At 37.0% G+C, this 24,640-nt stretch overlaps 2 protein-coding genes across 4 annotated transcripts in view; one reads left to right on the top strand and one right to left on the bottom strand.

The window, feature by feature from the left end:
- AP5M1 (adaptor related protein complex 5 mu 1 subunit) overlaps positions 1 to 22,756 on the bottom strand; it is a 47,333-nt gene extending 24,577 nt beyond the window's left edge. The window contains exons 1-8 of one of the 2 annotated variants that reach the window (XM_021716490.1): positions 22,417 to 22,727; positions 17,454 to 18,099; positions 12,650 to 12,877; positions 11,286 to 11,425; positions 10,144 to 10,229; positions 9,936 to 10,054; positions 6,900 to 6,996; positions 3,876 to 3,954 (exon numbers count right to left, since the gene is read on the bottom strand). In XM_021716490.1, coding sequence (XP_021572165.1) covers positions 3,876 to 3,954; positions 6,900 to 6,996; positions 9,936 to 10,054; positions 10,144 to 10,229; positions 11,286 to 11,425; positions 12,650 to 12,877; positions 17,454 to 18,099; positions 22,417 to 22,490 — 1,469 coding nt within the window. In that variant the 5' untranslated portion in view covers positions 22,491 to 22,727. Of the gene's footprint in view, positions 1 to 3,797; positions 3,955 to 6,899; positions 6,997 to 9,935; positions 10,055 to 10,143; positions 10,230 to 11,285; positions 11,426 to 12,649; positions 12,878 to 17,453; positions 18,100 to 22,416 lie in introns of those variants that run through there. The other variant, XM_008065963.2, reaches the window with a different exon arrangement.
- EXOC5 (exocyst complex component 5) overlaps positions 22,675 to 24,640 on the top strand; it is a 57,171-nt gene continuing 55,205 nt past the window's right edge. The window contains exon 1 of one of the 2 annotated variants that reach the window (XM_021716489.1): positions 22,675 to 23,289. In XM_021716489.1, coding sequence (XP_021572164.1) covers positions 23,149 to 23,289 — 141 coding nt within the window. In that variant the 5' untranslated portion in view covers positions 22,675 to 23,148. The remainder of the gene's footprint in view (positions 23,290 to 24,640) is intronic. The other variant, XM_008065962.2, reaches the window with a different exon arrangement.

Genomic DNA, 24,640 nt, shown 5'->3' with positions numbered 1-24,640 from the left:
CGGAGGCAACAGCAGTCTCTGCAGAGGTTCTGGATGATAATTCCACCTACCTAGCTCCCAGGGGTAGGGCAGGAGTCTGTGAAATATTTTTAAATACTATAACAAAAACTAGAAGAAAAATATTAGCAGTTGTTACTATGTATAAGAAATCTGCTTTGAAACATCTTAAATCATATAATGCATAAAACCATAATTTTAATCCAATAAAAATATAGAGTTGGTGTGAAAAAATTATTTGATAAGATAGACTAATGTTTAATAACAAAATTTTTTTGAACAAATAATTCTTATAAAAATTCCTGATGAGGCTGTTTACTTCAAACATCAACTATTTAAAATGTAAAAAATGCCTCCACTCTAAGGGCATTGCCAAATTACTATATTGCTGACTGTAAAAAGTTAAAAAATATATGGTTTGGTAAAAAAATGGAGAATAAGGGCTTTACCAAAATCATGAACCATCTTTTCATTCTCAGATATTTAAAACTTTTTTTTTTTTTTTTTTTTTTTACCTTTTGGGTTTCCTGAAGAATAATTACCCATATGATAGACATCAGATTTCATAATCATATTTTGGTACTAAAAGGGAATTTAGCAATTTTGCATCTAGAATAGGTCTGACACCATCCAAATCTTTCACTGGAAGTAGTTGCTCATATTCACTACAAACGCAAATCATCTTTCAAGTTAAAAAATGCAAAGAATAGTTATCAAAGAAAATGAATAAAATCCATAGTGAGATAATTTTTTAGAAAATGATTGAAGTTTTAACCCAAGAAAGGACTCTTAGAGTGTCTTATAGCTTAGAATAAGAACATGTCAATCACGATTAAGCTTCTGGAATCGGAATCCCTTTGAAATGCAGCTGTTTCTTCTTTAATTGTGGCAGCGGACTCGGAAGAAAAGAAAGGTCCAGCCTTAAAGATGAGTAAGGAATACAAAATAGCTCAGGATTAGTTGTGGAGTTCAAAGGTCGCTAATTACACTAAGGAGTTCCCAGACACAGGGAAAACATTAAACAGGTCACCTACCAAACGGGAAACAGACTTTGTCTTCAGAAATTATCCTGAAGTGACAGGTTTCTAGACAAAATCAAAAGCATTACAGTGTGCCCAGCTGATCTCAATGGGATGAAAACCCGAGTTGGTTTAGTTCTGTAGTGCTATGTTAGGATGGAATGGCAACAGATGGCATCAGGTTCTCAATCACCTCATCACTTTTCCAGGGCTCCCTAGATTTTCCTCAGGTTTCTAGAAATGTCAAATCAAAGACTCACTGGTTTTTCTGTTTATAAAGAGAGTTTAGTCTAATAGATTAAAGTATCTGCCTACTCACTAGATAAATGTCTTTTGCTTACCTGAGTGTATTTGGCAAACATTTATACAACCAAGATTTCCAAAAGGCTCTATTAACATTAACATATTAACATATGTGACATGTTCAGCATACTTTGAGTTTAAGAGAGATCAAATAACTTAAGGAGAATAATATTTTCTTCTTCTTCTTTTTTTTTTTTTTTGAGTTACAGTCTCACTCTGGAGCCCAGGCTGGAGTGCAGTGGCACGCAGCTCACAGCCATCGCAGCCGCGACCTGCTGGGCTCAGGTGATCCTTCTGCCTCAGCCTTCCAAGTAGCTGGAACTAAAGGCACGTGCCACCATGCCCAGCTTATCTTTTGATTTATTGTAGAGATGAGGTCTCGCCAAATTGCCGAGGCTGGGTTCAAACCTGTGAGCTCAGGCAATCCTCTCACCTCAGCCTCCCAGAGTGCTAGGATTATAGGCATGAGCCACCACATCCGGCCATATTTTCTTTTAAAAGGAAAGTTTTTACTACTGATTATCTATGATTAAGCTGAAATAACAAGTTAAAGTCCTGGTCAGGCAGTTATTCTCTTTTCTTTGTTACTTAGGATAATTTTGAACATAGAACCTTATCCATGATAATGCTCTGCAGAAAATGAAAGTTTATGAGTAGGATTGACCTTAATTAAAAAATCATATTTCAAATCCCAAACTTATGAGCACTATCCCTTCAAACTAGCATAGCTTTTTCGAGGAGTTAGCAGCTTTTCTAAGCTTTTTCTTAGAAGACTCATTAAAAAACAGAACCTATAACTGAATTTTTTTCGTGGGGGGGAGTTGGAGTCTCACTCCATCGTCCAGGCTGGAGTGTAGTGGCATGCTCATAGCTACTGCAGTTTCAACCTGCTGGGCTCAGGTGATCCTTCCGCCTCAGTCTTCCAAGTAGCTGGGACCACAGGTGCGTGTCACCACATCTGGCTAATTTTATGACTTATTGTAGAGACGAGGTCTCACCAAGTTGCCCAGGTTAGTCTCAAACCCCTGGACTCAGGCAATCCTCTTGCCTCTGCCTCCCAAAGTGCTGGGATTATAGGCATGAGCCACCATGCTCAGCTGAATAGAATATTAATCTGTAATAAATTTTTTTAATACACTTCTAATTTTGGTCTGCAAAAAGAATCTTGACATGAATTACGTTTTGAGGGTCTTGAGAGCTCATCTTTTCTTGAATGGTCACTTGAAGTCCAACTTGACAATGAACTGCTCTGAAAACAGAATGTGACATAATTGTAGAGATAGGTAGCAAATAAAGACTAGATGTCTTCTGAAGAAATCAAGAGACTGGTAGTAAGAAAGTGAGAGTGATAGATTTAAAGAGATACGCTACATGGGACTAAATAAGATTGATATTGTCTACCCAGAATGCCTCTTAAATTTTTACCATAATCCACTCATTAATGAATTCTAATTTAATAAAGCACATAAAAAGCAATATTATACCTAAATTATCTTTAACAATTTGGCTGCAGACATTAAATGATCATGGAACATTATGTTCAACTTTTGAAGGTATCCCACCCATCTTAATATGCCTGATATCCTAAGCAAAATGTTATTGTAGCAGATTGACAAAGTTATTTAAAAAATAACTCTAGGGTAGAGATAAGCACTTTAATAGTTATGCAGATTTTTTATTAGTCAATAAGATAGTTCTGACTAAGAAGAACAGGCTATTATTTATACAATTTTCCTTTGTCTCCACTGGCTGTTTTTTCAAGAGATTTATAGTTGTTTCTAATGTGGTCCTGGTATTCTGTAATAACACATTGTACTAGAAGCCTAGTATTTAGGTTTGGAAGAGCAAATAGTTTTTATCTGATAAGTCATCTATAATTCATTGGGAGTAGCTGCCTGAATCTCTGAACTGAGCCTTATCCAGGAAAGCTCAGTATAGACAAAGGGCTGTGATTGATTAGCAAAGCCTGCCGCATTGCTAGTCTAAAATAAGCCAGTGTGAATCACTATTTTTCTACGTTCTGAATAAAATTGGCATAAAATCAAATGGTAACAAAATTAGAAACATTAATCTTCAAAAAGTCCTTTCAAACAATCTCAGACGAAAAACATTAAATATAAGTACTTTTGTAAGTAAATCATTCAAAGGTTTTTTTACTCACAGGTTATTTACATTCACATGAAAATATAAGAAATTTGATTTCGGCTGGAACAGTGGTTCACATTTGTAATCCCAGAAGTCTGGGAAGTGGAAGCGAGAGGATTGCCTGAGTCCAGAAGTTCAAGACCAGCCTGGGCAACTTGGCAAGACCTTCTCTCTACAATAAATCAAAAAATTAGCTGGGCGTGATAGTGCGCACCTGTAGTTCCAGCTATTTGGAAGGCTGAAATGGAAGGATCACCTGAGCCCAGCAGTTCAAGGCTGTGATGGCCATGAGTGCGGTACTACACCTCAGCCTGGGTGACAGAGTAAGTCTCCAAAAAAAGATTGTGATTTCATTTTCTTTTAAGCTATGTTACCACTATATAAATCCCATTTAAACACGAGGAAAATTACAGTAATAATGATCCATATGTTACTGGAGCAGGGGCTTTAGAATTCCAGATGTAATAATCAGAAGAAATTAGTTTCCGGTCTAAAGAAAAGAAAAAGAAATTAATTGTAAGACTATTTTATCTTAGTAAAAATTCAACAGGAGAACAAAGTCATAATTTTTTGAAGTAGTGGAATTAAATCAATTCAAGGCATACATAGTACTTTGAGATATTAATTTTAATTCTACTTTATCAAGCCTTTATTACAATTTTTACACTTTACAAATATGGGTTCATTAAATATTTAAACAATCCATCTTTGAGCCCGTATGAAATATCTCTCATTTATGCCAAATCTGACCATCTAACCTCACATTCTCTAAATTCTGTTTCTTGTGGACCATTACTTCAACTGCAAAAATACTAAAAAAATTTTACTGGTTTCCCTTCTATATCCTCTTTATTACAGTCCTAATTCTGGTCTTGTTGTTCATTAGCCATTCAACATCAGAGATAAATCCTCTTTGAACTAAAGTTTTCTGATATGTCAAAATGTCCAATTCAGTTTCTTCTACCTCTCCTTCTTCATAGTGAAAAGAATATAGGACATACCATCTTTTTTTTTTTTTTAGTGTTTGAGACTCTAGTAACATTGAAAGGCAACAAAATTTATTGGCAATTGGATAGGTTCCAAAGTTAGACAGCTTGAGTTTGATTACAAGTTCTGCCCCTTACTAGCTATGTCATCTTAGTCTCTCTGTCCCATTAGTGTGCTCATCTATAAAATGGAGACAACAACACTTATGTAGGGTGCTGTGAGAATTAATGAGCTAATATACTTAAAATATTTAGAAATGTGCGTGGCACAGAGTAAGAAATAACTGTTACTCATTATTATTTGAATGAGAATTATTACTAAACTATTTTTAACTCACTTCACTAGTTATGAGTCTGTTCCAAGCTCTGGCAGTCCATGGCACCTTCTGCCTAGTCTGACCCTGCATGGAGTCCAGTTCTCTGGAAACTCACCTCCCCAAAATTCAGGAAGAGTCCTATTAGAGCCACTTTTAGCCCAAGTCTCAGACCTTCCCGAGGGACACGGGGTGCAGTGATGTGACGCATTCAGTTCATGGCTCCACTGATGAGCCTCCCTCCACCCTATTAAACTATTTTTAGAACTAAGTTTATATATATTTTATTGTAAAGACAGTGAATATGAATTTTATTGTCAAAATGACAGCAAAACAAAGGTTTTACATAGTTGCAAACTGGCAGTCATGTTAAGCTAATAGAGGAAAGAAATAAAGGGCTGCTCATAATGATTCACTTAAAATGAGCTATTTCATTCAATATATTTTGTTTAAAGGAGCAGAAACATTATTGAAATTTCCCATCCTGCATTATGCTAAATGAAAATTACTGCAATATGTTTAGTTAACATTAATAAAATACTTAAAATATTTTAGGTACTAACCAAAGCGATATCATATTTCCCATAGGCAATCTAAAACATTGGTCTGCATGCATTTAGACAAAACTGCTGGTTTGTTCAATATTATAGCATCATCCAAAAGCAAATGCATTATGAATATGCATTTATATTTATACTTTTATTAAAAGCAAACAAAATACGATATAAGAGAAAATTCAGGGCAAACCAGGAAAGTAAAGAATACTGGCTTCTTCTAGTTACATTACATGAATTTATTACCACCATTGACAAGTAATTCCTTAGACCTCTATTGTTCTGAGTTCTGTAATTCTCTTGAAATTTTCAATTCTGTCCTATTCTTCCTATTTTAGGAACTCTAATCTTAAATTTAAGAATTACTTATCTAAATAGACATTTTTATAAATTGGGATCATTCTTATCTAAACATATAATAGTTTTCTTTCATTTAATGAGGCAAAAAGGTTCTGCTTAAGGTTAGCTAACTACTTCATTCTAGCTACTTTTTTTTTTTTAATTGGAGTCTCACTCCATCTCCCAGACTGGAGTGTGGTAGCCCGCTCACAGCCACCCCAGCATCAACCTGCTGGGCTCTGGCGATCCTTCCGCCTCAGCCTTCCTAGTAGCCAGAACTACAGGCGCATGCTACCACACCAGATTAATTTTTTATTTATTGTAGAGACAGGGTTTTCCCAAGTTGCCTGGGCTGGTCTCAAACCTGCAGGCTCAGGCAATCCACTCACCTCGGCCCTCGGCCTCCCAAAGTGTGGGATTACAGGTTGAGCCACCAAGCCTGTCTTCTAGCTACTTTTCTATCCTATGTTACACATTTGTATTGGTCCAAATTAAATAATTTTCAATTTATTTATACATTGCCCTTTTGTCTTCCTACACGTTCATATGTTTCATAGCTATGTATCTATATTTCACAACCAATAAATACTCTGAAGGCAGGAAACATCTTTTTCTTGTCTTCCTGCTAGTAGAATAGAGGTGCTAAATAATGCTTATTAATTCAACATTTGCTAAAAATATTTTAAAACTTTAAAGAATAATTATAGTTAACATCTACTGAATCCACACTATATAGTAGGTCTCATGTTAACTGGTTGGTCAATATAATCTTATTTAAACCTCAACAATTCTGAGGAAAATACCACTATTATTTCCATTTTATAGATGAGAAGGAAACTACAACTTCAAGAAGTTCACCAAATTGCCCAAAGCTACACAGCTAATAAAATCTCTCAGCCAGACTCAAACCCCTGTCTGTCCAACACCAAAGTGCCTGTGAACCACCTCTGAGTAGAACAGTTTATTATAACCCCTCAAAAAAATCCATCTTTACACTAAAGTTCACCTCCATCCCTATCCTTACTCCCCCAAACTATTGTATAAAGAGAAGGCAGTATATAGTACACAAACTATTAAGCAGGGAAGGCAGAGAGCAGTGTAAATTACACAAACTGCTATGCAGAATTGTATAAATTGGAATTATTCTCCAATCTCCAAGTTCTGTTACAATTTAATTTTACCTTAGGTAGTACCAGCATAACACTATTTTAATTCCCTTTGGTTTGAATCTGTATAACTTACGTGCACTTATCTTTGGTTTTCCTGATGCAAAAACTTGAACAGAATGCTGATCTGCATAACACCCAGTGAGTGTGTAATCTAAGATCCTAAAATGGAGCTAGAAAAAAATAAGATAAATGTTCCAAGTTAAGGTGATTATTTGGTAAAAAGGAGGTTATATTTTTTCCCTTGATACAATCTTAGGGACTTTATCTCATACATTTCACAAAATAAAAATCACAAGTATTAAACTTGAATTGTTGTGTGTACACGCACATGTGTGTACACACACAAATTATCTTTCCCTTTGTATTAGGGTCATTTCTTTGTAAAACTGTCATTATGAAGTACCTAACACATACCAGGCACTTTACTAACATGACCACTAGTCCTTAGTGCAACGTATCCCCATCTTATAAATGAGGGAACTAAGGTTCAGAGGTGGATGCAATTGGCACCCCAGCATGTAAGTAGCAGAGCTGGCATCTGAACTCAGCTTGCCTGACTACAAAAGCTGGTGCTCCTTTAATGCTGGCTGGCACACCATACATTCTCTTCTATCCCTAGAGCTATGTGGTTATGATATATTTCAGATCATAATTATTTTACGGGCAGGAACACATATATCTTCTGGCAAAACACAAGAATACAACTACTAAAACAGAAACATCAGTCTATCTTGTGTTTGGGGGAGAATCAGTGGCTCTACTTAACTTTCTAGAAGAATGAAATTTAATTTTTACAGACCTTATCCCCGCCCTCACTTAGAAAACCCTTCCAAAACATGATCCACAGTTCCTAGGTTTCACTGACAATGTGGGACTATCCCTACAATCGCCAATTATTATATTGTGCTATAATAGAGTTATTAGTACCTTCTCTGAAGAGTGCCAGGTGCCTCTGAATTACAATGACGATCACATGAATACAAAGTCTGTTTCAAGGAGCTCCAAGTCTCTTTTGGCTGTGGTTCTCCTTATCTCTACTGCCCAATGCTCCTGATTTTTCAGTATTCTTGATATCTTTCCTATATTTTTTCCCTAGTTCCCTTCCTTGCAAACTTCTCCCATTGTCTTTCTCCTTTAATTGCCAAACTGATTGCATGCACTGGATGTGATTTAGAATGTAATGTACTGTTCAGATCTTCTCAGCCATTTTCTTTCCTGTGGTAACTCAAATTATCTGATAGTAAAGGGCTCTTGTTTGCTTATTTGGTACAATTCTGGATGCTGGAAGTTATGACAAGGTTGATTTTCACACAACTGAGATATTTTAGTCCATTCAAGGAACACAAATATGTATTGCATGCTTTCCATGAGATTGTAACTGGTTAGGCAAGGAAATTAATGGGAAATCATAATCTATATTTCTGGAGGACATACAACGTGGTAACATTCCATGTTTTTCCCTGAAAGACATCTAAAGTAAAAATTTTCATAATAATCTTGAAACAAAGCTTGCGGATATAGGAGAAACCAAGATAGAAAAAATGAATTATTACAAGTATACTTCTGACTTCACTGCCACTTCCTCTTATTGCCTCTAAGTATAGATTTCAATCTTTCTTTTTTGATTTAACACCATTCTATTTGGGTTTTCCTGTTACCTTTTTGATCACTCATCAATTCCCTCACTGATCCTTCCGAATCTTCCTCTTATCTTTTTCTGATCTTATTCATTTCCACTGCCTCAACTATTTCTTCTAAGTGGATAACTCCTAAATCCTTATACACAGCTGAACTCTCTCCTGAGAACAAAGCATTAGGTTTTTAGCTATTACCAGCAACAGTTATGACATGAAACCTACTCACTACCAATTTTTTCCATATCAATACTTTCTTTGAAGTATGTTCATTTTTCAACAAATATTTATATGCTAGGTACTGGACTAGATGTTGGAGATAAAATAATGAATGAGATTCACATGTCTCTACCCTCCTAAATCATCAAGTCTAGTTTAAGTTACATGTGTTTTTGAACAACACCATCTTTAACTTATAATAGTTTCTTATCTTTGTATTTAATTTGTGGTAAAGGCTTTACTTTTATCGTGGCTCTTACAGTAGTCCCTTCTTTTCTCTTTCAGCTGACACTACACTAGCTCAGCAGCATTAACTTATTGTTACTCCTCATGGAACATGCATATGCTATAGAATGGTTTATTTGTTTCTAGTGTTTTCATTCACTGTCCTCACATCTATTCCAGACTGATATTCATAAAATATCCCTTTGTGAAAGACTACTCTCCTACGCAAAAAAGTATAACATCGACCAAAGGAATAAAAGTCAGACTCAAACTCTCTGTAATCCAAGCCTAAATGACTTATCCAGTCTCATATAGTACTATTGTTTTTAGTCCCGGTTCCTAAGCCTGCCTTCTTTATTCTTCTTCATTCTTTGAAGTCATTTCTTAACTTAAACAAATGTTAATCAAGTCAGGGTTTCATATTTATGCTTATCTAGGCCACAGAGTTTTGTTTAAATTCCATCTCCGCAAAACGTTCGTTCTTTGACCACTTTGGCCAAATGTGCTTACTCTTTCTTTAAAACAGCAAAAGCAGTTAGCACTGGTCAATTACTGATGTGCATTACTGAAAAATCCCCAGGGGGCAATGATTATATCCTATGTTCTTTTGCATACAAAACTTGAATTTGGTAACTAAGAACTGGGTAGAATTAGGTTAAGTTGAGGTGTTTAGGTTATACTTATTTCCCTTAAATTCTTTTTTTTAAAGAAATGAGGTCTTGCTATGTTGCCCAGGCTGGAGTACAGTGGCTATAGGCAAGATCACCATGATTGTATATGCCAGTCTTGACCTCCTGGGGTTAAACAATCTTCCTGCCTCAGCCTCCCAACTATCTGTGACTACAAGTGCCCAGTACTGCACCTGGCTCCCTTAAAATCTTTTAAGTACTAACTGAAGTACAAAGTGATTAATACCAAACAAAAAGAATCAACCAAAAATCCAGAAAAGAACTTAGTCCAGACCAAAAAAAAAAAAAACAATTCCAAAAAAATTGGTGGAAAACATCAGTGAGACATATAGATATGTTTACCTTTAAATATGCTGTCCCTCCAACACAAGTTGGGTCAAATGGCTGCTTCTCATGGCTCTTGGTGCCAAAAGTTACAGTTCCAGAAAGACTAATTTCCAATGATTTCGGAAACTTCTGGCCTAAAAATACAAATATACCAATCAACTATTCTAAATAAGGTAGATTCTATAACAAATGGAAAAAAGTCAATAAAGAAAACTTTGCTCACCAATAGTCCAGATCAATAAGCTTTTTTCTCGAAATACTTCAAGCTGGCCAAAACTAACTTTGTATTCCACATGTGTAATTGGACCTCTTTAAAAAAGAAAAGGACAAAAGAGAGAAAAAAATGATCACAGACTTAAGAGTTTTAAGAGATCTAAGACAAATCGTGTTGTTGTTACTTAATATAAGGACTGCATAAAAGCAGATCTGTGTTCAAGTTTGCAGAATAGAATGATAAAAATTAAATCTCAAAAAACACCCAGAAACCACAAACATTTCTGATGATGATATATATTTCACTATTCATCTTAAAGATAACTATGAAATCATATAGAATGTTTTAGTACACTTACATGGGTTGATGTACCATTAAAACTTTGATTTTACTACACATTTAGGTATACTTTGAAAAGAACTATGCTGCAGAATAAATCTAAAAGTAAAACTGATAGGGAGAGTAATCCTATGATGATATAGGTGGCTAATTCAACAGGTTGTTGACAATTGGACTTGACTTGTATATTGAATACAAAGAAATTGCTAGAAATAAAGCCAATAGTAAAATAATTCCTGAGGAAGCTACATTGGCTTAAGTTTGTCATTTACTAGAAAGTTTAACAAAAAAAATGACACATTTAAAGGCAAAGAGATTATTTTAATTATTATCTCTTAATTATTATTTTTTAAATAATTTTTTTGAATGATTTGGGTCTCACTCTGTCACCCAAGCTGGAGTGCAGTGGCATGATCACAGCTCACCAAAACCTTGACCTCCTGGGCTCAGGTGACCCTCCTGCCTCAGCCTCCTGAGTAGCTGGGAATACAGGTATGCGCCACCATACCTGGCTAATTTTTTGATTTTTTTATAAAGACAAAGTCTTGCTATGTTTCCTAGACTGGTCTTGAACTCCTGGGCTCAAGCAATCCTCTCACTTTGGCCTCCCAAGTGCTGGGATTACAGGCATGAGCCAACGTGCCTGGCCTATTTTTATGACCATATTTTGGTTTATAATCAGTATTCATTTGAAAAACATGAAGTTATTTAGATCTTTTCAATAAGGTAAAAAAACAAAGACAATTTATTATGGGGCAGAGGAATGTACTAATGAAGGCAGAAATCATGGCATCATGTTATTTTATTCCTACCTATTGTAAAAAGGTATATGAGCTTCACAGAATTCAAAATTATTTTTTACACTTTCATGAAGTTTTAAATTGACTGTTATTCTTAGTTGTACTTCTTCCTCTTTCACTTGATAAAAACCCAAAATTGGTGGGACGGGGACCTGAAAACAAACATAAGCAAATTTTTATACAATTCTCAGGTTAATGGGTCTAAAATATCAATAGTGACTGAAAAAAATGTCTTGCGGTAACATAGTCTTTATACACAGTTGTGTCTTTATTGACTCACAGGTTACTCCAAGTTGTTTGGTAATAGTAATAATGGATCTATATTCATACTGAGGACAGATTCTTGAATCTCTGTGCTCAGAGCTGAGAAAAATGCCTTACAAGGGGCACAATGCATTCCTGTCCCTACTCTTGCTTGTCCAGACTCCCTTCCTCCAGGTTTTCTGACCTGCAGCATAGATCATGCATAAGATATACTGATCACCACCACCCTGCCCACAGTTCTTGCTGTTCCATTTGAATCCTGTGACTCTCCAAAGTCCCTAGGTCAACAGTAGCTTACTTGATTAGTCACCAATAAATGACTAAAGGAGAAACAATTTGTAGGCTGGGGTGAGCCAGTCATTCTTTCTGGTACATTTGAAGTAAGACACAGAGACTCCACCTATATGGTGTAGGGCCTTGAGCTGTAAGGTCACGTGCAAGCAGAGAAAATGCCAGTTGAAAGAGAAGAACAAGAAGCAGAGATGAGACAGTGTGGACCTTGTGTAGAGAGTGATTTTAATTTTAATTTTCTAGCTCTAGTTCCAGTGTGATGTGGGCGTACTTTTTCCATATCCTTAAATGACAATAAGACCGTTGCATTCTTTCTACTAGCTTGAGTAGGTTTTTCTAACCTAGTGATTCACAACTAGGACAAGAGACAAATAGTAGAGTGGAAAAGGAGTTTGGAAGTCTGAAAAATATGAGTTGAAATCTAGGCTGTGCCATTTTGTCAGTTATATGACCTTGGGAAAGTCATTTGACTTTTCTGAGATCCTTCTCATTTGTAAAATGGGAATAATAATACCTACCTTAACAACTGCTAAAGGAACTAAAGAAAGTACATTAAAAGTGCCTAGGACAATGTCACACAGCAGTATTCAATAAGCAATAAATAGCTATTAATAATATTATATATTTGTAACTAAGGTTGCTTGGGATTAGAGGTATTTTACATTCATGGTTAAAACAATTACTAAATCACATCCGGATCTATCCTATGGCCATGGATTTTTTTTCAGGGAACACTAAAAATAAAAAAGAATGATATGCTTATCAACAGGATTTGTAAATACAAAGATTAGCAAAGTCTTGACTTTTCCAAGGTTGTTTACCTGAGAAGTGTAGTAGCATAAGTTGAATGACTCTAAAGGTGGAGAGAATGGAAATTTGTAAGGCCCACTAAATGCAGAGTCATCCATTGCATCAACGCTACTAGAAGTCAGAATGGCAGAGTCAAGAGAAGTCACACAAGGATGAACTAGAATATCCTGAAGTGGAGATCCATTGGTGGGGAGACTCAAGCTGATTGTCACATTTGGCATGATTCCCTCCAAATCACACTGCAATACAAACAGAGACAGATACCACCAAGATCTGGGAAGCAAATATCTGTTTTAGGCTTTTCTGAATTTATTATCAAAGTCAGTTTCCCCAGCTTATCTCACTTTTCTCTCTAAGTATTGTTCTCTTTGCTTTCTGTGTTCTGAGTAATGCTCTTATTTTGTTTTCCCACGCCAGAGACCAGAAGAGTGTTCATAGACTCCTCTGCTTACCTCTAAAACTCTTTAATCAGTAGAATACTGCTGTGAAAGTGGTAACAACAAAACTCTTTAAAAGATATTTTAAATCCATTGGCTTCTCTCCATTCCTGTTGCAACCACATTGACACAGGCCCTTCTGATTTTTGTCACAGTCCTCCAGATGTATCTAGATTTGCATTTCCCTAATCAGTCCTCAAATCCTCCATCAATGCTAGAGTTATCTTAATGAAACAGTTTTTATTGTATCGCATTCATGCTCAAATCCTTTCAATGGTTTTCCATGAGTCTGTATTACTTGCAAAGTCTTTCGTTGTTTGACTCCCATCTACTTTCTTAATCATTTTCTATCCTGCAGCTTATGCTATAGACATACTGGATTCTTGCATGAATAAAACCTGAATAAACCACACTGCCTTATACCTCCATATACACCTTTGTTGTGCTAGTTCCTCCAGCTACAGAGTTCTTTCCTTCCTGTCAACCTGGTTCATTCAATGCTGTGTGAAGCCTTATGTTCTGTATTGTCACCTCTATGGTCTACAATGTAGAGAAGCCAAGGATCATCTTCCCTATGTGGTCTGGGTTAGTCTGCTAAGGAGAGGTACTCATGTGATTTAGAAGAGAGAAGGGAAAGGTAGTTATTATTCTTGGGAAGTCATGGAAGCCAGATACGAAAGCTTCATGACCTGTCCCTGAGCTTCTACTGTGAAACTGTGGCAGCCAGATACAGTACTTGCGCAGATATTTCCTGGAATTCTCGCTTTGAGGTTGTAACAGACATAGCAGCTTCTCAGACTTCTCTGTAAACTTTGGATTCTCTACCTACTCCAGTCTCCAGAATGAAGTCTTTAGTGACTCTTTCTGAAAGGCTGAGGCCAGAGGATCAGAAACTTTCATTCTCCCAGCTCCTGTTGAGTAAACCCTAATTCCTATATTAAATACCTTTACTCCCATAAATTTTATAGTGGTTTTTCCTGACCCAACCAGACTAATACACCTTACCTGTGTTTTTGTAGGTACTCAGGGTCTTCCTTTGTACCTCATCTCTAACTTGACATTTACCTCTATTAAAGCCTGGCTCAAACTGGCCAACTGAGCTTTATAAGAATTATTGATGTCTTTTGTTTCAATAGACCTGCTTGATACTTTAAGAAAGCAATTCAGCAGACATAATGCTTAGCTCCAAATGTACTACCAAATACACAGTCTGCACCATGCATTAACTGTCCACCATCTATAGGTATTTGTCCATGCCCCAGTTTACTTCCCTCTTGAAGCTTTAAGTTCTTTGAAAGCAACAATTGGCCGGGCTTGGTGGCTCAGCCTGTAATCCCGCGCCTTTGGGAGGCTGAGGTGAGTGGATTGCCTGAGCCCGTGGGTTCGAGACCCGCATGGGCAACGAGACCTCATCTCTACAATAAATCAAAAAAAAAATCAGCTGGGCGTGGTAGTGCGTGCCTGTAATTCCAGCTCCTTGGAAGGCTGAGGCGGAAGGATCGCCGGAGCCCAGCAGGTCGAGGCTGCGGTGGCCAGGAGCGGCCACTGCACTCCAGTCTGGGCGACAGAGTGAGACTCCAACTCAAAAAAAAAAAAAAGAAAGCAACAATTGCTAAATTTTTCTTCATATCTCTAGTGCCTAGCACATTTCTATGCATGAGAGAAAATCAAAAAATGTTTTCTGAGGGGATATCTTTTTCCAATTATGGACCCTACTTTTGTTGTCAATTTCTAATATGAAATGTTTCACTTCTTTGTGTTTTATCTACTGTTTGACATATGTGTGAATTAATGTACATATGTGTGTATCTGCTATACATCGTAAGCAATTAGAAAGCAGGCAGGCATTATGAACAGCACCCTGTACAATCAGTGCCTTTTTCATCTTTTGGAAACATTTGAAAATATGTCAAATAACCTTACTAAAAAACTTAAAATGTTTTAGTGTTTCAACTTTTAAACTATCTGCTACTCTTTATACGTAAACTAGTAAGAATAAACAAAAAGTAGTTTTGCTTTGATAGATATTTCTGGATAATAAAATAAGCAAGCATTAATAATAAATACTATTAAAATTTAAAAATATTTAGTTTATACTTATTAAGCTATCCTCTAATAGTCTAACATTCTTAAAGAGGAGAGAGAAACAGCAACCACTACAGAAACTGCTCTTAAAACACTAGCTCATAAGTAATTTACATCAGCCATGAGGACATCCACTGTAGAAGAACTCTTTGTACTACCCTATAAACCAATCTTACATAGGGTAAATCTGGACCTTAGAACTAGAAATTAATGAAAAAGAAGACATATAAGAGCTTATCTCATTTAAAAAAATAAAAGATTCATAACATTGTGTGACTTTTCCAAAGACACACAGAAAATTAGTGGTACAGCAAGGTCTAGAACTTTAGTCCATTGGCTTTTGGATTTTTCTATTGGAGTAGAATAAAATGAAGATAATTATTCCCACTTGCAATGAGCTTCATAACAAAATACCTCTAAATTCTAAGCTTCTGAAGTACTTAACAAATGATTGGCTTACATTTATATGATTTGCATATAACCTTAAAGAAACATCAAGAGTATAGGTTAGGGTATACCTTCATTCTTTGCCCATCATGATAATCTGTATCAGGACTAAGAACCTATCTGAAATTATCATAAGCAATAAACTAGAGTTATCCTATCAGTGAACACTGACATTTAAACACCTTATTAGTTAATATTACACATTATATACAAATAAATTCCCTATTTATTGCCACAGAATGGAAAAATAGAAATGGTGAATTTTCCTATTTTTTTATTCCACTGAACTTAGAAAAAAGATTTAATTGCTTTAAGACTTTGGAATGACATAATCCATGAGCACCTCAATTTTGAAGACATTTACAAGTTATTTCTAATATAATGAATTATATTAGAATGTATTTATGACCACGATAGAAGTGAGTTTAATACAGACACAAAATCTTTTAGGTTAAAATAAAATAAAGATCTGGCCGGGCTTGGTGGCTCAGCCTGTAATCCCAGCACTTTGGGAGGCCAAGACGAGTGGATTAGCTAAGCCCGTGGGTTCGAGATCCACCTGGGCAACTTGGCGAAACCTCGTCTCTACAATAAATAAAAAATTAGCCGGGTGTGGTAGTGCGCACCTGTAGTTCTGGCCACTTGGAAGGCTGAGGTGGAAGGATTGCCGGAGTCCAGCAGGGCGAGGCTGCGGTGGCTGGGAACGTGCCACTGCACTCCAGTCTGGGGGACAGAATGAGACTCCAACTCAAACATAAAAATAAAAATAAAAAATAAAATAAAGATCCAACTTGCCTGTCAGGAGTATTCTAATTCTCTGTTTTGAAATCTACTTTTATCTATAAGACTTAGACATAGTCACACAACATTAAGTTTGATATATAAAAAAATGCATTCATTAAGTGCAGAGAATAAAGGAAGACAGAAAAAGACATTTAAGAATAATATTAATACACACTTGTAGAAAGTTAAGTTGGAGGATTTTTATTTTTGATCATTACTGGACATGGCATTAATCACTGCTAACTGTATTATTTCCATTGCCTTTTCCTATTTTCTAATCTTAAACCAGAGAATCCTATATTAACCTACTGACCTGTTTAAATGGAAAAACCCTTCAAAATAATTTTAGATATCATGTCAAAGATTTGTCAATTTCACCCCCCCCAAAGAAAATGAAAAACAGATGTAGTAGTTTCACAATATGCCAATAAACTCTTTGACACTACACTTTTCAAAAGGTGCAGACTAATTCCATGTCCCTTGAAAATGGACTACTTAGTGACTTGCTTCTAATGAACAAAACAGAAATGATACTATGTGACTTCCCAGACTAAGTAATATAAAGAAGAGCTTCTGCCTGTCTCTCTCCTTTTCTCTCATTTTCAGATGATTCCATCTGAGGCAAGTCAGTCATGAAGTTGTAAGGACCCTTAAGCAGCATGCTGAGAAATCCATGAGGAAAGTAGCTGAGACCTTCCTCCAATAACCAATTCCAATTTGCTAGCCATGTGAGTGAGACATCTTGCAAACAGATCTTTCAGTCCCAGACAAACTTCAGATGACTATAGCCCTAACTGAAAACTTGACTGCGACTTCAAGAGACTCTTCACTAGAAGTTTCCAGCCAAGCTGTGCCTGAAGTTCTGACCACAGAAGCTATGAGGATAATAAATGCTTATTTTGTACGTAATGAAGCGACTTATTACACAGCTATAGATAAGTAACATAATGGTAAGAAATGCAAAAAGATAACACTATACTATTTTACACGACTCTAATATCTAACAATTGCTGCTTAAGACAAAAATCAAGACTGTTATTTAAAATACCAGAGAAAATCTCACCTTGCAAGTGACTGTTCCAACAACTTGCCATGTATCTGCTATATTCTGTTTATCATATTGCATGGATTTTACTTTTTCAGTGATAGAAATAGAAACTTGTGGTTTTCCTTTATATGTTCCAGTTTTCCAGGCTGGCTGTTTTTGTGGCTGAGTCACAGGCAAAAAATTGATATTATCCAACGAATTTTGTAAGTTGGCATCTAATACAGTACCAAATGGACAAGCCTGTAGAAGCAAGTCAGGCAATTGGCTCAATTTTGTATTTAGCTCAGTGTTATGTTTTTGACATGAGTAAAGAAAATCCTGTATGCCAAAAAGAAGTTCAAAGCCTTGTGAAATTCCACTAATGCTAATTAATGGTGGATGAGGGGATACAGTTTGTTCCACTAGTGGAACACAAGCATATATCATGCCACTCTTCAGAAAAGCAACAACTGGCCACAGTTCTTCACCTCCTACTGGGAGTTCATAGATGGATGTTTTATTGATGCGTGAACAGCTATCACGACTTGCCACAAAGTTCTTATCATTATCCAATAATCTAAGTTCAAAGAGTAGTGCTTTAAGAAAGGGATCATCTTCAGGAATAGGCACATAATTTGTTCCATTGAATACTTTGGCTCGTTTTTCAACAGTTGGATACCGTCTGCATTATGGAAACAGAAACATTATAAATTATTCTTCCAAGTAAAATCAAAATGGAAGATTAAAAGAAAACCCCAAACACAAGGTAAACAGTAATAATGATAAAACATACAACAAACAAATATATATACACATGCACAAAAAACAACCAAAATCTATTATATTACATGTTGAGTTCCTATTAGAGTAACTGTTTTATACTCGGTATGTCACTGATTATTGAAAATGCTTAATTCAATTTAGTTACTTAATTTTTTAAAATAGGTAGAGTACATGATTCTAATTCAAAACACTTATCTCTCGACACTATGATTTTCTCTTGCTTAGCAAAGAATGTATATCTGGACCGTTTTAGACATATATAAGGATACTTTTTTCTTCTGATTCCATCTTAGTAGAGTCAGAACACAAAAGTGGTTCAATTTAACCCTCTACAATTTTGGATTCACTAATTGAGATGGTATAATTTTGAAAGGAATGTTCTGTTCTATTCAACTTACAGTGAATAACAGGTACCCTGAGTCTTAATGCCAACTCTTAAAAAATTTGGAAGATCATTTTAGCAATAGTGGTTTATGTCTAAGGCCCTGGGAGATACTATTAGGTAATAAAAAAGAATAAAATCTAAATAATCCCTTATGATGTGCACGTTCTGGGTTAAATGCTAAATTAGTAATTCATCCCTTTTTTTGGAAACAGAAAATGCTTTTGCTCACTTACAGAAATCTATTAGATCACATTTTTCTTAATTCCAAAAAAAAATGTACTTTTCCTCATTCCTTCTTCCCCTACTCTAAACTCCAGAACAATGCCATCTATCAGCTATTAACTTTTGAGTAAATAGAAAATTTGACTTAGCCTATTTCCTTATTTGTAAAATAAAGGAGTGGCAACAAAGCAGCAATTTTTTACCAAGGGTCAAAAATATACTAGGCTAAAACAGTTTTTTTAACTAATAAAATATTGACTTTTACTAGTAATTTTAAAAAATAAGAACGTATTCAGTTATCCATGTATGAGTAAATCTCACATTCAGATTCAGATGCATTTTCTTGATTAAGAAAAGGGAAGAATTAGCTAGCATAGCAGTAAAGGCCTAGTAGGTAAATGCCATTGCTTCTTCCAAGTCTTTGAATGAAAATAGTAAAGAACTTTGGACTAAACTCTAGTCCATTGTCTTATTCTCTAGTTATCTATAGGATAATTAAAGTTCTTAAGTGTAAAAATTTCATGACCGACTGTAAAGATAAGATGTTAATCTGGGACCTTATACAATACCTCAATATGTGTGCTCAACAGATATTTTGTTGGATGACTCAACCTGTCATTTCAAATTTATTCTAGGTTTTTTCCTAAATCAGGACTCAAACCTTAAATGGCCCTATAACTATGCAGTACAGTATTAACCTAAGCCAAACTTAAGTTGATGTCATTACTATCTAGAAAGCAAACCTTTAAACCAGAATGTAAACCAAGTTCTGTTGTGGAAAATAGGCAGCTGATATTTATTTCTAGTATCTAACTAGTTTAAAATGTTAGAAAGATCATTTGCCTTCTTAAATCTTAAATGCTGGCCATTATCCTTTGGCATTTATGTGGATAACGTGTCAGTGCACATCTATTTAGCCCTAACACCCAGCCCTAAGAGGTCAGAAAACAGAAAATAACAAAATTTAACAAATTCATTCAATGATACAGAATTAAAATTATTTGAACCCAACTTGTTGCCCCCGAAGATATGTTGAAACACCCATTCGAATTTCTCTTAATTTTTGTTCTGAAATAATATCCTGTGCACAGGAAAACATTCTGAAAACTAGCATGACTTCTTTAAGAAATTTATTTTTAAGTAGTAGAAATCTCACCTCTATGAGGCACAAAGATAAGTTACAAAGCAACAAATATAAAAACAGTATGGTGTTGGCACAAGAAACATAAATATAGCAACAGAACTGAGACAAATCAATGTGTATATGAGAGGACATAATAAAACATTACCAATAACCCCACAAATTAATGAAGAAATAATATACTGCTTCAAAGATGATGTCAGGAAAATTGGCCCACAGTATAGAGAAAAACAAAGTGGGATTCTTACTTAATGACATGTCTAAAGATGGACTACATATGGATTAAAAACCTAAATATAACAGTTGAAATTATAAAGTAAAGAGAGGATAACGTGGGAAGAGTTTTTTGGTAAATAAGGGTAGGGGAAGACTTCAACAAATTTCCAAAAGTGCTAACTATTTTGATTGCATCAAAATTAGTGATTTCTGTTTAACCAAAAGCAACATAAAGTTAATTGACAATGATAAATTAAAAGAAAGTATCTATAACACCTAAAAATGGTAAAGGATTAATAGTGACAGTATATAAATCCTACAAATCAACAAGAAAACCCCAGCAACTTTCAAAGAAAAAAAGACAGAGGGTATGTACCAGCAATTCACAGAAGAGGAAACCCAAAGCACTAAGAAATCATTGCTACAAACAGTAGTGAAAATGAAAATAGGACATCTTTTATTGGCAAAAATTAGATGAAAAGTTAGGAAAGAACAGAGATATAGGAACCCTCACTCACTGCTTGTGAGTGTGTGGATGAGTGAAAGCATTCTGAGGCACTAATTATTTGGCAGCAGAGACATGTTGCATGATCTGTTTAAAGATGTCTACTTCAGTTCTGATCGCTGAGACTATGAGGCAAACTTGAGGGATCATCATTAAGGAAGGGGGAGAGGTAAAACGTGGGGGATACAAACCATGGCCTAGATCTGCACTGTCCACCATGGGAGACGCTAATCACATGTGGCTATTTAAACAATTAACATTAAACAAAATCAACACTTGAGTTCATCAGTTATGCTAACCACAGTTCAAAAGTTCAGTAGACATATGTGGCTGGTGGCTATAATATTAGCCAGCACAGATTTAGAACATCTCCTCCTTTCTTTTTTATTTTAAAGATGTGGGGTATAATTCAGGATCCCTTTCTATCATTGTAGAAAATTCTGTGGGACATGCTGCTCTAGATGAACACAAAGTAATATGGATGTTTCTTAAAAATAGTGCTGAAAAAATCTGACAAATGTTAATAAAAGTGAAATCTAAAGCACACTTAATTATGTAACTTGAAAAATGCATATACAAATATAAATAAGTAAATGTGTAATGCTGAACATATGTTACCTGTGAGGGGGACGGTGATTGCAGTTAGAAATAGGTAATTGAAGAGAATATATAAGTAAAGTGAGGGTTACCTTGGATGGACTAATGGGGCTAATAAAACCAGACTAAAGAATATTACTAATCTCCTGTACCTGAGGCACGACAACAACAAAGATAAGCCAGGAATCCTGGGGGGAAATGGTAAACTTCAACTTTGAAGCCCTCGTTAACAAAAATTATTTATGTAGCAAAGAGGAAATTTTTCATACCAGCATTGCCAACCACTTTTCATTTAAAATTACACTCATCTTTAGTTGCCTCAATCTCAATTCTACTACGCTACTTCACTATAAGTTTTCCTCAGGGAAGAATTGTTGGCAAAAAGGAACTATCAATGACCACTGAGAATAAAAGGTGAAATAGATTACTACTCGATTACCACCCACATATTTTTCAATGAGTTATCGTATACTTTAGTTCTCTTCACAGAGAGCAAAAAAAGAGTCCATACCAACTAACACTGCCTACGAAAAAGTGAATGCAACTTAATTGTTTGTACTTCTATTTTGTTCAACAGCTAAGAATTGTATACTGATGGTTTCCAGGAATCAATAACATATCTTGATAAGATGAAAATAAAAGTCTGAAACAGCTTAGCAAGGATTTTCTAGCAGAATGAGTTAAAATGTTCTTAAATGATTTTACCAATGAAAGTCGAAAAATCTGAAACATGTTCAGAGCTCAACAAGTTTTCCTTTCCCTTCGTCATCTCCATATTAATCCTAAGCAAGTGGAGTTCATTTTAACATACAATAACACTAATACTAGAAAACATGTAGTGTAATACTTAATATGTGCCAGGTATCAATTCACTCAATTCCCACAGCACTGTCTTAGGGCTTAAAAAATCTCCATTTAGGCCGAGCATTTAGAGAGGCCGAGGCGGGAGGATCACTTAAGGCCAGGAGTTCGAGACTAGCCTAAGCAACATAGCGAGACCCCGGGTCTGCAAAAAATAACAATTAAAAAACCTCCACTTAACAGACGAAACAGAGGTTAAGTAACTTGCCCAAGCCATCATGCACCACAAAACTATGCTACGTCATCGACCCCCGATCCATCCTCCCTGAGGACTCAGACTTGCATTTACCTGGAGAATCTCACGGTGCCACAACATGGAGTTCCTGGTTCGTGACTTATGAGCCACACAGCCCGCAGCGCCATGATAATAATCCATTAAAGCATTTTGCTCATCTCACAATTGCGGACGCCACTTAGGCACAGCATAGACCGGCTTTCTCAGATGGCCTCTTACCAGAAACCTCAAGGCTCACCCTGCGCCACATAGGGAGCGGAGAAGCTATCCCCTTTTAAGAAGTGACTAAAACCTCTGTGTCGCTTCTGGTCAACACACACCACAAAAGTTCTAAGAATTCCCACCTAGAACCCCGAGAGATTTACTGAGCCCCAGCACCCCCAGTACTTTCTTCCTCAAAATTCCACTTCCGGGATGGTGGCCCGCAAGGACCAAACTTTCTCCTGTGCCGGATCGACGAGTCTCGCTTCGGTTTCCCCGCAGCTCGTGTTCTCCTCCGGCCCCTCCCGACAGCCTCCCGGGCGCGCGCAGCCCCACTTCCGGCGTACGAGGCGGTGACAATGGGAGCGGCGCGGGCGGCGCCGGGAGGCAGCTGACAGGCGTCTGCGGCTTCGCTTCATGGCCGCTCTCTCGCCCCGCCTGGGCTGTGTGGGGAGTGGGGGAGCCCGCGGCGGCCCCGAGCCGGAGCTGGCGAGTCGAGCGGGGACCTGTGCGCGGCGCCGCTGAGGCGCAGCATGTGAAGCAGAGACGGCATCCAGCGCGGGGCGAGCCTCTCAGCCGGCCGGGATGGCTACGACGGCCGAGCTCTTCGAGGTGGGTCCTGGCGGCTCTTCAGGGAGTGGCAGGCCCGGGGGCAGCAGGCAGCGTGGTGGGTGGGCAGAGGAGCTGGCGTTCGCCCGCTGCCGGCTAGAAGTCCTGGGAAGAAAGGTGCGACAGCCGAGGGGTGGGGTGGCAGCTCCGGTGTCAGCGCGGGCGGAGCGTGAAATGGGGGAGGGGTGGCTTTGGGGCCGCGGGGAGCAGGTCGGCCGGGAGCGGAAACCCGGTGTCCGGAACCGGGAGGAATGGTTTATGTCGGCGGGGTGAGAGGGGCAGTCTCGGGCGTTGGGAGACGTCTAGTGGGAAGGGCTGACTCCGGACGGGAAAAGAGAAGCCGGGTGCCCCAAGCTGAGCGAGCCCGGTCTTGTTGCTGGAATCCTCGGGGCATATTCGAAGGGAGCCGCCTGCGATTGGGACTCTTGGGGGCTTTTTGCTGTCTGCCTTATTGGTAAATGTTACAAGTGACACTATTCCTGCCAGTTTTTCTTTATCTTGGAAAAGGCTAGGACTATTATTTAGGACAATAAAGGCCTTCTTAGCCCTTTTCGACCAAGGGAGTCAAAATTAAAATGAACATATGTGTTACCGGATCTTAAGGAATTTCAGTGTTTTTGTTTTATTTTTGAAAGAAGGATTTGTTGAGAGGGCAGAAAAGTTCCCCGAGTGGGAGGGGACCCGGGTGGGTTGCCCAGGAATTTCAGCGTATTGTAAAGCCAGCCTCCTAACTGCAAACTAGAGATTCCTTAACTCGTGACAGACAGTGGGCATATGAATGTATTTCCTTTAGCGTTTTCACTATCTAAACCTTAAGGTTTAATTCCGTGAAGTCCACTGTAAGGAGCTGTGATATTTGAGGTGATAGAATAGGAAGCCTAATTGGACCACAAAACAGTGAAACATACGAAGTATCTCCTTGTGTGAAAAAATTGAAAATGGATATGAAGAAAAAGAAAGATCATTTATGTGTATTTGTGTTTCACATTGAGTAATGGAAGTGTAATAATTAAGACTGCAATTGGCAATGGAAAATTTCTCCATAAGTGAAAATAATATCCTTTTTCTGCTTAAGATCCAGCAGTTTTCATGGCTTAAAATTTGAATGCCATAGTTTTTATAACAAATGGAACTTTGTTACTATTGCTATATTTTGAGTTTCAACCAGCTTTTGAATCGATAATGCTTTGCTTGAGATAAATGCCATTGTTATAACAATTTGTAATAGGATAGTAATTTGTGAATGTTTATAATTACAAGAAAAACTACAGAACATCAGTTGTATCTTCTCAGATTTCAGTATTGGGAGATATACTACATTAATTTCTGTAATTCCAAAATTGTGCCATCGGTTTATTGACACAATATGAGGGAGTCATTCTTTTTTTTTTGAGTTGGAGTCTCACTCTGTCGCCCAGACTGGAGTGCAGTGGCCGCTCCCGGCCACCGCAGCCTCGACCTTCTGGGC

The sequence above is a fragment of the Carlito syrichta genome, unplaced genomic scaffold (genome assembly GCF_000164805.1).
Source record: "Carlito syrichta isolate Samal-C Ts95f unplaced genomic scaffold, Tarsius_syrichta-2.0.1 Scaffold308823, whole genome shotgun sequence".
NCBI classification, from domain to species: domain Eukaryota; kingdom Metazoa; phylum Chordata; class Mammalia; order Primates; family Tarsiidae; genus Carlito; species Carlito syrichta.
Note: the sequence above shows the minus strand (reverse complement) of the source record. Positions and strands in the feature narration are given on the sequence as shown.